This window comes from Brachionichthys hirsutus, chromosome 2 (genome assembly GCF_040956055.1).
Source record: "Brachionichthys hirsutus isolate HB-005 chromosome 2, CSIRO-AGI_Bhir_v1, whole genome shotgun sequence".
Classification (NCBI taxonomy): domain Eukaryota; kingdom Metazoa; phylum Chordata; class Actinopteri; order Lophiiformes; family Brachionichthyidae; genus Brachionichthys; species Brachionichthys hirsutus.
The window spans coordinates 629,948-643,917 of NC_090898.1; the positions used below are offsets into that span (position 1 = coordinate 629,948).

Consider the following 13,970-nt stretch of genomic DNA (forward strand, 5'->3'; position numbering starts at 1 on the left):
CCCTCTCCCTCCCTTTCTCCCTCTCCCTCCCTCTCTCCCTCTCTCCCTCCCTCCCTCCCTCGCTCGCTCTCTCCCTCCCTCTCGCTCACTCTCTCCCTCCCTCTCGCTCTCTCGCCCTCTCCCTCGCTCCCTCTCTCTCTCTCTCCCTCTCCCTCCCTCCCTCTCCCTCGCTCCCTCTCTCTCTCCCTCCCCCCCTCTCTCTCTCTCCCTCCACACTCACACAATGTTGCTCAGCCGCTGCCTCTGCTGTGATGCAGAAACACTCCAAGCTCCTCCCTGAAGTGACAGTGGAGCCACACAGCTGAGAGGGAGGCAGGAGGATGCTGGGAAAATGAGGAGGCAGTGGGAGGGAGCGGGTGGGGGGGGGGTGAGAAAATACTACAATGTGCCACTGAATGTACTTTGGTACACCTGGTGTTATCATATTGAGTATAGATCAGCCGTGTGCAGAGTTACCAAAGGTACAGCACAGGATTTTAATTTAAGGAATGCAAAATGCAGACAGAAGTCAAAACCAGAAAAGCACCCAAAAAAGTAGGCAAAAGGTTCAGCACACAGGAGTTCCAACAGTTTCACGTCATAGCGGGCCCCTGGGCCCCTGGGCCCCTGGGCCCCGGAGCGCCCCTGTGAAGATCAGACTTACAGTAGTGGGAGTCCTGGGGAAGATGGCGTACTAAGCAGTCGCTTCCGCTTGAGCTCCTTATCGAAGTCCCTGTAATATTTTTTGAGCGCATATATTCCACGTCCCTTACAGTTCCAGCCCGAACATGAAGAAAACTCACAGCACGAAACCTTCGCCAGCGAAAAACCTCAAGTTTACGACCCAAAGGAACGAAGAGCACGACGACTCAACTCCGATGGAAGCAGCTAACGCTAGCAGCAGCTAACGCTAGCAGCAGCTAACGGGACAGAAGGTCAACAAGCCCTGCAAGTACTCCAGATAAATCACACACGGAGAAGAAAGCGAAAGGTACGTCTGAAGAGAAGGACTCTGAATCCATCTGCGCCATTCTGAAAGCTATCGAGTCTCTAGCAAAACGTGTCGACGACCGCATGGAGGAGGTTAGCACACAAATGCTACAACACAGCGCCATGCTAGCTGCTGCTATTAAAACAGCGCAGCGAAACTCAGAGGAGCTGGAAGAGTGTAAAACGAAAGTGAAACACATGGAAGAACAGATCGACTCTCTCAAGAAAGATAACGATGACATGAAAGGTGGTTTATTGAACCAAATTCAGCCTAATTCAAATCTCACACTCATACGGAGAACGTTTCACTTTGGGTCTGCGACTGGAGGCGTCGAGAAAGTAGGAAAAATGACTTGAATTACTCACAAAGTAACGGCTTTAAAGTACTGTAGCTTCCAATATGAAGGAAAACACGACTCGATACCGTAGGAGTCCTGGAGGGCACGTAAAGAGTCCAAGCTGATTTACTCACTGTTCTCTCCAGGGCAGGGTAGGCCAGGCTGCTCCGGGATACCTGGGAATACTGCAAAATACCAGTTCAATCAGAATATATATACACATGCAAATACAGTAAAACAAAATATCAATGTCTCAATAACTTAGAGCTCGACAACGGTGTGTGGAATGGATCCCACTTTCCCTGAAAGGCGTCCCTCAGGTCAGGAGGTTCTACACGGGATTCGGGTCGGTTAAAAGTGCCGCCGGTTACGCCGTTGGGGGTACCCCAGTCTCCAGCAGCCGTTTGCTCATGATGCTGCTGCATTGTGGGCCGTGCATCCAAAGATAGGTCTTTGTTGTCCATGCAGGGGCACAATGGCTGCGTTAACGGCGCTACTCGGGTACGATGAGCCTTCACAGGGTTCCGGGCAGTTCTGGGCACACCTGCCCACACTGCAGTACCACCCTCACCAAAGGCACACAGCACGCTCCTCAGTGTCTCTGTTTCTGCTCAACATGAATCTCAGCACTGAGGCCCACGGGTCCGTCCTGGCGCCGTGAAAGACGAGGAAGCCGTGGAGAGGTACTCTTTCAGGCCGTCGAGCGCGCAGACCGAACGCTCTGCGGTGGAACTTGGGTGCCTCCCACCTCCTTTAAATATACCTGCCATTTATCATCCGAAAGCGAACAACAATGTGGAATGTGGCCAAAGAATGTCCACTTCTGTGCCTTTTTGTGACCCTTCCAGGATCGCGGTTTCATCGTGCTGATGACACTCTTACACTTAGTGGCCTCTTACTTCTGAGAACGTCCTGTCTGAAGCCTCGCCACGGCGAGGTACTACTGACCAGTGTTGAGGTGTCGTCTTGCTCTCACGGTGAGGAGGACTGTCTAAACACCAATTCTGACTGAACCAAGAAATCTGTTCAACGCATGGATCAAACACCTGTGTTGAATTTGAATTTTGCCGTTAAGCTCCACATTAGAGAAGATCACATTAAGTTCACCTGTTATAGTGCATATTTGATTCATCCTGAATTTTCACCCCAAAGCTGATACTTTACGTACAGTATATACATGTACATATACAGTATATACATGTATATAGACAGACAATCAGAGAGGGAACACTTTATGATCACAGTATAGCACCAGTTTAAGTTTATGGATATTAAACTGTCCATTTTGGATGTGCAGGAGTGACTGAAGCAATTTATCCTGCTTTGGTGCAAATAAAAGTGACAAAAGGTGTAATGGGAGGAAAAAACTAGGTAGCCCCCAAAAAGGGAATGGCTTCCTCTCCAGGCCTTCCTGACTGATTCTTGAGGTGTCACCTCCAACCCAACATGGCTGCACAGACCTTCATGAGAAGGACTGGGCTAAGGGCATGGCACCACAGACTGTCCAGAGCTAATCGGTGCCATGACCCAAGTCTGAGCGGAGCGTCCCCAGAACATCAGCCTCTAATTTCTGTTTCCGTTGACCGTTGTTGCATCATGTTGTTCTCAATAAATTAACAAGGTACACCAGTAAAGACATGAATAGCTTGTTCATCATGATCTGACTAAAGTGTTCCCTTTATTGTTAGACATTCAGGACGATTCGGATCTCCCTCACCGTGCAGCAGCAGTCCAGATCTCGTGGTTCGACTGTAAATACGAAGCGCTTCCTGCAGCTCCATTTGAGATGAGATGGTACAAGGGTCCCCTGGGCACACAATCGCAAACCATGGCATCAGCGGTTCCATCTTTGTCGAACTGCATCCGGTCAGTTGTGAGCCGCGTCTTCAACCGATAACTGTAGAGCAGCAGCCTTAGCATAAATGCATTATATACAGAATTCAGGGGATTAATGAAATATAAATCTCTGATCTATAGTTCACCATTCTACAAAAACAGATACGTCTCTATTTGCATCCTCTCTTCAGCGGACCCACAATCAACCCATGGAGGTCTGACCAGCAGTTTGCTCAAAACAGTTGAATAAAGTTTGAGCTCCTGCTCCAGCGTGGCTTTCAGGGACAGCACAAACATCATGCAAATCAGTCACAGCAGCAAAAAGCAAGACAGGCAGAGTACACAGAGTGATGAAGAGTTTTCTCTACCCACCTTCATCATCTATCCACTTGAGTGTGATTGGCTGCTGCCTGGCGACACTGAACATTGATCTCACCTCCTCACACAACTCCACAAAGGTTAGTGTGGCTGGAAGGTCTGTTATAAGCATGTCCCTGAATGGACATAGCGAGGGGGAGGGGGGAGAGAGGGGGAGAGAGGGAGGGAGAGAGGGAGAGAGAGAGAGTGGGGGAGAAAGGCAGAGAGATAGAGGGGAGGGAGGGGAGAGAGGGGGAGAGAGGGAGGGAGAGAGGGGACAAGAGGGAGAGTGGGAGGGGAGAGAGAGAGGGGACGAGAGGGAGAGAGGGGGAGCGAGGGAGGGGAGAGAGGAAGGGAGAGAGAGTAGGGGAGAGAGAGTGGGGGAGAAAGGCAGAGAGATAGAGGGGAGGGAGGGGAGAGAGGGGGAGAGAGAGAGGGGGAGAGAGAGAGGGGGGGTTATGATAAGAGGCAAACAAATGCATGCAATGAAATAGGACATTTACAGTAGAAATTAAGGGTCATATTTTGGTCACAGCCTCTTATCCTCCAGAATGTCCGGAGCCAATCCATCCTCTCCTCACCGCTGAAGCCTCACCAGGAGCACTAGTTCCTCACCAGGAGCACTAGTTCCTCACCAGGAGCACTACTTCCTCAACAGGAGCACTAGTTCCTCACCAGGAGCACTAGTTCCTCACCAGGAGCACTACTTCCTCACCAGGAGCACTAGTTCCTCACCAGGAGCACTACTTCCTCACCAGGAGCACTAGTTCCTCACCAAGAGCACTAGTTCCTCACCAGGAGCACTAGTTCATCACCAGGAGCACTAGTTCCTCACCAAGAGCACTAGTTCCTCACCAAGAGCACTAGTTCCTCACCAAGAGCACTAGTTCCTCACCAAGAGCACTGGTTCCTCACCAGGAGCACTAGTTCCTCAACAGGAGCACTAGTTCCTCCCCAGGAGCACTAGTTCCTCACCAGGAGCACTGGTTCCTCACCAGGAGCACTGGTTCCTCCCCAGGAGCACTAGTTCCTCAACAGGAGCACTAGTTCCTCACCAAGAGCACTGGTTCCTCACCAGGAGCACTAGTTCCTCACCAGGAGCACTACTTCCTCAACAGGAGCACTAGTTCCTCACCAGGAGCACTACTTCCTCACCAGGAGCACTAGTTCCTCACCAAGAGCACTAGTTCCTCACCAGGAGCACTAGTTCATCACCAGGAGCACTAGTTCCTCACCAAGAGCACTAGTTCCTCCCCAAGAGCACTAGTTCCTCACCAAGAGCACTAGTTCCTCACCAAGAGCACTGGTTCCTCACCAGGAGCACTAGTTCCTCAACAGGAGCACTAGTTCCTCCCCAGGAGCACTAGTTCCTCACCAGGAGCACTGGTTCCTCACCAGGAGCACTGGTTCCTCCCCAGGAGCACTAGTTCCTCAACAGGAGCACTAGTTCCTCACCAAGAGCACTGGTTCCTCACCAGGAGCACTAGCTCCTCAACAGGAGCACTAGTTCCTCACCAAGAGCACTAGTTCCTCACCAAGAGCACTAGTTCCTCACCAAGAGCACTAGTTCCTCACCAAGAGCACTGGTTCCTCACCAGGAGCACTAGTTCCTCAACAGGAGCACTAGTTCCTCCCCAGGAGCACTAGTTCCTCACCAGGAGCACTGGTTCCTCACCAGGAGCACTGGTTCCTCCCCAGGAGCACTAGTTCCTCAACAGGAGCACTAGTTCCTCACCAAGAGCACTGGTTCCTCACCAGGAGCACTACTTCCTCAACAGGAGCACTAGTTCCTCACCAGGAGCACTACTTCCTCAACAGGAGCACTAGTTCCTCACCAGGAGCACTACTTCCTCACCAGGAGCACTAGTTCCTCACCAAGAGCACTAGTTCCTCACCAGGAGCACTAGTTCATCACCAGGAGCACTAGTTCCTCACCAAGAGCACTAGTTCCTCACCAAGAGCACTAGTTCCTCACCAAGAGCACTAGTTCCTCACCAAGAGCACTGGTTCCTCACCAGGAGCACTAGTTCCTCAACAGGAGCACTAGTTCCTCCCCAGGAGCACTAGTTCCTCACCAGGAACACTGGTTCCTCACCAGGAGCACTGGTTCCTCCCCAGGAGCACTAGTTCCTCAACAGGAGCACTAGTTCCTCACCAAGAGCACTGGTTCCTCACCAGGAGCACTAGCTCCTCAACAGGAGCACTAGTTCCTCACCAAGAGCACTAGTTCCTCAACAGGAGCACTAGTTCCTCACCAGGATCACTAGTTCCTCACCAGGAGCACTAGTTCCTCACCAGGAGCACTAGTTCCTCACCAGGAGCACTAGTTCCTCAACAGGAGCACTAGTTCCTCACCAGGAGCACTAGTTCATCACCAGGAGCACTAGTTCCTCACCAGGAGCACTAGTTCCTCCCCAGGAGCACTAGTTCCTCACCAGGAGCACTAGTTCCTCAACAGGAGCACTAGTTCCTCCCCAGGAGCACTAGTTCCTCACCAGGAGCACTAGTTCCTGCCCAGGAGCACTAGTTCCTTACCAGGAGCACTAGTTCCTGCCCAGGAGCACTAGTTCCTTACCAGGAGCACTAGTTCCTGCCCAGGAGCACTAGTTCCTCCCCAGGAGCACTAGTTCCTCAACAGGAGTACTAGTTCATCACCAGGAGCACTAGTTCCTCACCAAGAGCACTAGTTCCTCAACAGGAGCACTAGTTCCTCACCAGGAGCACTAGTTCCTCAACAGGAGCACTAGTTTCTCAACAGGAGCACTAGTTCCTCACCAAGAGCACTAGTTCATCACCAGGAGCACTAGTTCCTCACCAAGAGCACTGGTTCCTCAACAGGAGCACTAGTTCCTCACCAGGAGCACTAGTTCCTCAACAGGAGCACTAGTTCCTCACCAGGAGCACTACTTCCTCAACAGGAGCACTAGTTCCTCAACAGGAGCACTAGTTCCTCACCAAGAGCACTAGTTCCTCACCAGGAGCACTAGTTCCTCACCAGGAGCACTAGTTCATCACCAGGAGCACTAGTTCCTCAACAGGAGCACTGGTTTCTCACCAGGAGCACTAGTTCCTCACCAAGAGCACTAGTTCCTCACCAGGAGCACTAGTTCCTCAACAGGAGCACTGGTTCCTCACCAGGAGCACTAGTTCCTCACCAAGAGCACTAGTTCCTCACCAGATGCACTAGTTCCTCACCAAGAGCACTAGTTCCTCACCAGGAGCACTAGTTCCTCACCAAGAGCACTAGTTCCTCACCAAGAGCACTAGTTCCTCACCAGGAGCACTAGTTCCTCAACAGGAGCACTGGTTCCTCACCAGGAGCACTAGTTCCTCACCAAGAGCACTAGTTCCTCAACAGGAGCACTAGTTCCTCACCAGGAGCACTGGTTCCTCAACAGGAGAACTAGTTCCTCACCAAGAGCACTAGTTCCTCCCCAGGAGCACTAGTTCCTCACCAAGAGCACTAGTTCCTCACCAGGAGCACTAGTTCCTCACCAAGAGCACTAGTTCCTCACCAGAAGCACTGGTTCCTCACCAAGAGCACTAGTTCCTCACCAGGAGCACTGGTTCCTCACCAAGAGCACTAGTTCCTCACCAGGAGCACTAGTTCCTCAACAGGAGCACTAGTTCCTCCCCAGGAGCACTAGTTCCTCACCAAGAGCACTAGTTCCTCACCAGGAGCACTAGTTCATCACCAGGAGCACTAGTTCCTCACCAAGAGCACTAGTTCCTCACCAAGAGCACTAGTTCCTCACCAAGAGCACTAGTTCCTCACCAAGAGCACTGGTTCCTCACCAGGAGCACTAGTTCCTCAACAGGAGCACTAGTTCCTCACCAGGAGCACTAGTTCCTCACCAAGAGCACTAGTTCCTCACCAGGAGCACTAGTTCATCACCAGGAGCACTAGTTCCTCACCAGGAGCACTAGTTCCTCAACAGGAGCACTAGTTCCTCACCAAGAGCACTAGTTCCTCACCAAGAGCACTGGTTCCTCACCAGGAGCACCGGTTCCTCACCAGGAGCACTAGTTCCTCACCAGGAGCACTGGTTCCTCAACAGGAGAACTAGTTCCTCACCAAGAGCACTAGTTCCTCACCAGATGCACTAGTTCCTCACCAGGAGAACTAGTTCCTCACCAAGAGCACTAGTTCCTCACCAAGAGCACTAGTTCCTCACCAGAAGCACTGGTTCCTCACCAAGAGCACTAGTTCCTCACCAGGAGCACTGGTTCCTCAACAGGAGCACTAGTTCCTCACCAGGAGCACTAGTTCCTCCCCAGGAGCACTGGTTCCTCCCCAGGAGCACTAGTTCCTCACCAAGAGCACTAGTTCCTCACCAGGAGCACTAGTTCATCACCAGGAGCACTAGTTCCTCACCAAGAGCACTAGTTCCTCACCAAGAGCACTAGTTCCTCACCAAGAGCACTAGTTCCTCACCAAGAGCACTGGTTCCTCACCAGGAGCACTAGTTCCTCAACAGGAGCACTAGTTCCTCCCCAGGAGCACTAGTTCCTCACCAGGAGCACTAGTTCCTCACCAGGAGCACTAGTTCCTCAACAGGAGCACTAGTTCCTCACCAAGAGCACTGGTTCCTCACCAGGAGCACTAGCTCCTCAACAGGAGCACTAGTTCCTCACCAAGAGCACTAGTTCCTCAACAGGAGCACTAGTTCCTCACCAGGATCACTAGTTCCTCACCAGGAGCACTAGTTCCTCACCAGGAGCACTAGTTCCTCACCAGGAGCACTAGTTCCTCACCAGGAGCACTAGTTCCTCACCAGGAGCACTAGTTCCTCAACTTGAGGACTTGCGTGTTCATGCATCACACTTTCGATCGCAATAAGTCCTTTTGACATTTTACCAAATATACCGGAAAGAGTAGTAGAAGAAGAAGCCTTTGGAAACAAAGCATGGCTCCGCCCTTTCCTGCTTCAATCGTTAGCGTTATTTTGTGTGTTTTCCCCGTTTGCGGTTTTAGTTTCCTCCTTTAATATCTCCGGTAACGTGTTTGTCTCAGATATTGATCAGTTCTGTCTTTTGCTCGCTCTGCTTCAACTAGCTTCCGGGAATAGCATTAGCATGTTTAGCTGACGTAGCGCAGTAAGGACGGCTTGTCCCGAAACATCGGAATAAGTGTTTTCATGCGCCCTGATCGGATCATCAATCGGCATAAACCACTCCTCTCAATCGGGATAGAATCTTGATCGGGTCAGACTAATCCGGTTTGGGTGTGTACATGAAGCATTTTTATTCCGATCAGACTTCTGGCGTGCGTTCACGTTCACCATGCTACGCACAGTGTGAATGGTGTGTGCACACTGCGGCGCACGGTTTCCAGGTGTGTTCCTTGGACTCTGGAAAGGTGCGGCACAAATGATTCCCAACAGGAATGCTCACATAGTAAACATGAAATGATGTCTCTCTCACACACACACACACACACACCCACACACACACACACACACATTGAGCCAGTAGAGGGTCATAGAGTTATTGGAATGTCATCGATGCAGCCAAAAAATAAATGATTAACGATTATGCAGCAGGGCGGCCCGGTGGCGCAGTGGTAAGCGCTGTTGCCTCACATCGAGATGGTCGCAGGTTCGTCTCCAACTTGTGGCTTTTCTGTGAGGAGTTTGCATGTTCTCCGTGTCTGTGTGGGTTCTCTCCGGGTTCTCCCCGTGTCTGCGTGGGTTCTCTCCGTGTCTGCGTGGGTTCTCTCCGGGTTCTCCCCGTGTCTGTGTGGGTTCTCTCCGGGTTCTCCGGCTTCCTCCCACCACCAAAAACATGCAGCCTAGGCTGATTGGTGACACTAAATTGCCCGTAGGTGTGAGTGTGTGTGTGGCTGATTGTCTGTCTCTGTGTTGCCCTGAGATGGACTGGCGGCTTGTCCAGGGTGTAGCCCCGCCTCTCGCCCATTGACTGCTGAGATTGGCTCCAGCTTGGCCCGCGACCCGATGACGGAATAAGCGGTTGGGACAATGAATGAATGAAGGATTATGCAGCATTGATATAATTACAGATAAATGCTGTTGCAGGTGTCATTACATATCAGCATTCTGCATCCAACTTATTGGTGGCTTATCGGGGGGGGCGGCTTTCAAAGTTCTGGATAAATTGACCATGGATCTAAAAGTGCTCTTCGGTGCTCTGGGGGACCGTGTGGTGTCTCGAATCGAGGACCTGGGCAAAGCTCAGGGATCGATCCGGGGAGGACCGGCAGAAACTGGATCCCATCCTGCCCCAGCAGGTAGAACTGTATCGATCTCCGGACTGAGTCCTGGCTTGGAGGGACTGAAGTCTCGCCTTGGAACACGAAACGAGGAATAACTTCCATTCCATTCCAACTCAACTGGCTCTTTAAACCGAAGCTGCTGATGCATGGGAGGAAACCTCGCAGTCCGTAACTGTATCCAGTTCTATGGCTGACCCTTGACCCTTGCACCAAGAAGTGTCTATGCTCCAGACAAAATGGGATTGGTTGAGCCGATCCTTGAGACAAATGGGATGTGTTTAACCCCAGTGTGTAGTGAGACTAAAAACAAAAAACTATCTTCTTTTATTTGAAGATTGCTACAGAACTTGAAGAACTTACTAGTTAGTGATCGCCTCCCACTCACTGGCAATGTGACGACTTGTGCTGCAATAGTTCACGTAACTCCACCACTCTTTATCAGATCAAAGCTTTAGGCCTCTCTTCCATAAGCCTGAGGTTGGTTGAGCCAAACGGTTTAAAAAATAGTCTTTTCTCTGCAAAAGAGGAGACCATCCTTCTCCAGTTGCAGAGTCTGCATTTTATTTATTACTGAGTTACACAAAGCAACTGCACTGGACAGAAGAAAGAGAGAGAGAAACAAGAAAGGGGTTGGAAGAAAAAGAAAAAGAAAAAGAAAAAGCACTTGGAGAGCACAACTCCACCAAGGCACCATAAATAAATAACAATATATTGAAAAGTTCATCCACATGGTGACCTGGATTGTCATCAACAGGTTATCATTTGTTCTTGGTATCTTTACACACCAACCATGAAAATTAAAAGCGTAAAGTTTAATATTTGTCCTGACCTCATTCTGGATCAGATCCAGAAGACATTGTTCATGTCCCTGGAGAACAATCAGTCACTGTGACCCATTTGAGGTACAACCAACACGCCAAAAACTTACCCGCTGTAGTGGGCTCTCATTTTCACCAAGTCCAAGTCCATTATGGATCCGTCTCACGGCAACAGCGTCAACTAGTCAGGCTGCAGACGGCTGTAAATTTGTAGTTCTCCCAGTGTTGACTGGTCAGGTTGTAGTTCTCCCAGTGTTAACTGGTCAGGTTGTAGTTCTCCCGGTGTTACCTGGTCAGGTTGTAGTTCTCCCAGTGTTAACTGGTCAGGTTGTAGTTCTCCCAGTGTTAACTGGTCAGGTTGTAGTTCTCCCGGTGTTACCTGGTCAGGTTGTAGTTCTCCCAGTGTTAACTGGTCAGGTTGTAGTTCTCCCGGTGTTACCTGGTCAGGTTGTAGTTCTCCCAGTGTTAACTGGTCAGGTTGTAGTTCTCCCAGTGTTAACTGGTCAGGTTGTAGTTCTCCCAGTGTTACCTGGTCAGGTTGTAGTTCTCCCAGTGTTAACTGGTCAGGTTGTAGTTCTCCCAGTGTTAACTGGTCAGGTTGTAGTTCTCCCAGAGTTGACTGGTCAGGTTGTAGTTCTCTCAGTTTTGACTGGTCAGGTTGTAGTTCTCTCAGTGTTACCTGGTCAGGTTGTAGTTCTCCCAGTGTTAACTGGTCAGGTTGTAGTTCTCCCGGTGTTACCTGGTCAGGTTGTAGTTCTCCCAGTGTTAACTGGTCAGGTTGTAGTTCTCTCAGTGTTACCTGGTCAGGTTGTAGTTCTCCCAGTGTTAACTGGTCAGGTTGTAGTTCTCCCGGTGTTACCTGGTCAGGTTGTAGTTCTCCCAGTGTTACCTGGTCAGGTTGTAGTTCTCCCAGTGTTAACTGGTCAGGTTGTAGTTCTCCCAGTGTTAACTGGTCAGGTTGTAGTTCTCCCAGAGTTGACTGGTCAGGTTGTAGTTCTCCCAGTGTTAACTGGTCAGGTTGTAGTTCTCTCAGTTTTGACTGGTCAGGTTGTAGTTCTCCCAGTGTTACCTGGTCAGGTTGTAGTTCTCCCAGTGTTGACTGGTCAGGTTGTAGTTCTCTCAGTGTTACCTGGTCAGGTTGTAGTTCTCCCAGTGTTGACTGGTCAGGTTGTAGTTCTCCCAGTGTTACCTGGTCAGGTTGTAGTTCTCCCAGTGTTGACTGGTCAGGTTGTAGTTCTCCCAGTGTTACCCGGTCAGGTTGTAGTTCTCCCAGTGTTGACTGGTCAGGTTGTAGTTCTCTCAGTGTTACCCGGTCAGGTTGTAGTTCTCCCAGTGTTACCTGGTCAGGTTGTAGTTCTCCCAGTGTTACCTGGTCAGGTTGTAGTTCTCCCAGTGTTACCTGGTCAGGTTGTAGTTCTCCCAGTGTTACCTGGTCAGGTTGTAGTTCTCTTTGTCGAGCTGCTCTGAAGTTTCGTCTGGGACATGAGACGGTTCTCCGGTGAAGGATTTGTCAGAGTAATTCAATTAGGACGACTACTTCCGGTTTGCTTTTTCAAATTAAAACGCAGGACTCCAAGTAGAACGTTGAAGGCAGCGTCAAACTGTGGGTAGTTTTAATTTGAAAGTGAAACGTCCTTACTTCCGAAGGCTCGAGTACAATCTCTAGGTACCTTGATGCGACCCGTCGGACCTCACTATGGTTACCGGAGTCCAAACTCACCTGCGTCGTGACGCGTTGGCCGGTCCGACGCGCTGCAGCGATCAGAGGGAGCTCTCACCCTGAACACACACTCATGGTTAGAAAGGACTTTTACCTCGCCGGACTGGAGGCTCTTCTCCGTAAATGCTGTAAATGAATCCTTCTGACTTGTCTATTATGTTGTAGTCTGCTACCGCCACCTACTGGTCAGGGAACAAAACGCTGCCCTCATCACAGACTTCTCCAGGGTCTGATGGAAACCAAGAGCTGACTGACGCCTCATCTGGTTGATGACGTCACCTCCACTCAGCAGCAACTGTTCTTTCTATTTGCATTTTACCAGGAACAGCTGATTACGTTTTGGTGATGATCCAGAAAAGATCTTGGATTCTGGATCACTTTGAAATTTCTGGAGCTTCAGAATGTGTTCCTCAACATCTCGGTAGATTATTGACCGATGTTTATGGAATTTGACTCAATCATGTCGGGTGGGGGCCTCTACCTCACCTCAGAATTTCATCTGGATCAGATCCGGAGCTTCCCGTTTAGTTATAATGGAGGTTTTTTTCATAAATCATATCTCATCAAATCTGCATTCACTTCATCACCAAACATCACAGCCACAAAGGGGTCCGATATGAACTATCATGCAAAATGTCTTCTGGATCTGATCCAGAATAAGGTCAGGAAAGAATATTACATTTTAACATTAAACTCCATGTGTGAGGGTTGCTATGGCGACTGTTGCTGCACGTTGATTTCTGCCCTGCACAGCTGCAGGCATCGTTGACCTGAAAGATCTCACCTGTTCCACATCTCACCTGATCAGCTCCTCCCTCTCTGGACAGTTCTCTGGCAGAACATCCTCTCTGGTTCCTCAGTATTTTCAGGTTCTCCTGTTCTACGTGTCGTCCCGTATTCCCTAGTTCTATCTTTGATACCTGAGGAAACAGGTCCAGGTGAAATCAGGGTACATTTTCACAACAAAACGACTTATTTTTTGGACCCTTTCAATAATGTCTCTCTGATTAGCTCCACAAAGGAGGTTCTGCTTCTGCTGCCTTCACCAAGACGCTGTGGACAAAAAGAAGCTAGTGGGTCACCCCCATACCCACGAGCTTGTCTCTCAGGATGGGTAGCCACATGGTGTTAATTGCAATATTGAACTTGAGCATAATCCTAATAACCAGACATGTCCAGGCAGGCATCCGTCCGGAGCAACGGAACACTGCGCTTCTCCTGAGGCTTGCCAGCGCGTTGTTCCAGACAATTGACTTCGCAGTTCCCTGGAGATTCATCGGTGCTGTGCCCTGGAGAGGAAGTTCCTCAGTGCCTGGAATATTCCACAAGTCCTTGTTCCATCATCCGTATCCGTACTTCAACGATCAGATCCGATGGTGAGTTGTTTTCTGACTATGGAAGGCTTCATGCACCTTCTTGTGAAGGAAATATACCGCGGTCCAATACGTCCGGCAGACCGTTCGTGGTTGATTTTGATCTCCATCACAGGCGTCTGTGTGGCCTCGTGATGTTCCGGCGAAGCTTTTGGGGCATGCCCCGCCTCTCGCCCATTGTCAGTTCTGATTGGCTCCAGCAACGTGACCCACAAGTAGAAAGAAGATGGATGGATGGATGGATGGATGGGAGACGTAGCTGTGCGAGTTTCTCATCAAGACTGGCTACTTCTTTCTTTCTTTCTTTCTTTCTGTTTGGGAGGTGGT

General features: G+C 50.2%; 1 protein-coding gene across 1 annotated transcript in view; it reads right to left on the reverse strand.

Moving 5' to 3' along the window:
- prkcz (protein kinase C, zeta) overlaps window positions 1-10,719 on the reverse strand; it is a 51,999-nt gene extending 41,280 nt beyond the window's left edge. Inside the window, exons 1-4 of the mRNA XM_068748902.1 lie at window positions 10,661-10,719; window positions 3,516-3,637; window positions 3,025-3,114; window positions 1,442-1,492 (exon numbers count right to left, since the gene is read on the reverse strand). Of these exons, the coding sequence (XP_068605003.1) occupies window positions 1,442-1,492; window positions 3,025-3,114; window positions 3,516-3,637; window positions 10,661-10,701 (304 nt within the window). The 5' untranslated portion in view covers window positions 10,702-10,719. The remainder of the gene's footprint in view (window positions 1-1,441; window positions 1,493-3,024; window positions 3,115-3,515; window positions 3,638-10,660) is intronic.
- Window positions 10,720-13,970: the final 3,251 nt, after the last annotated feature.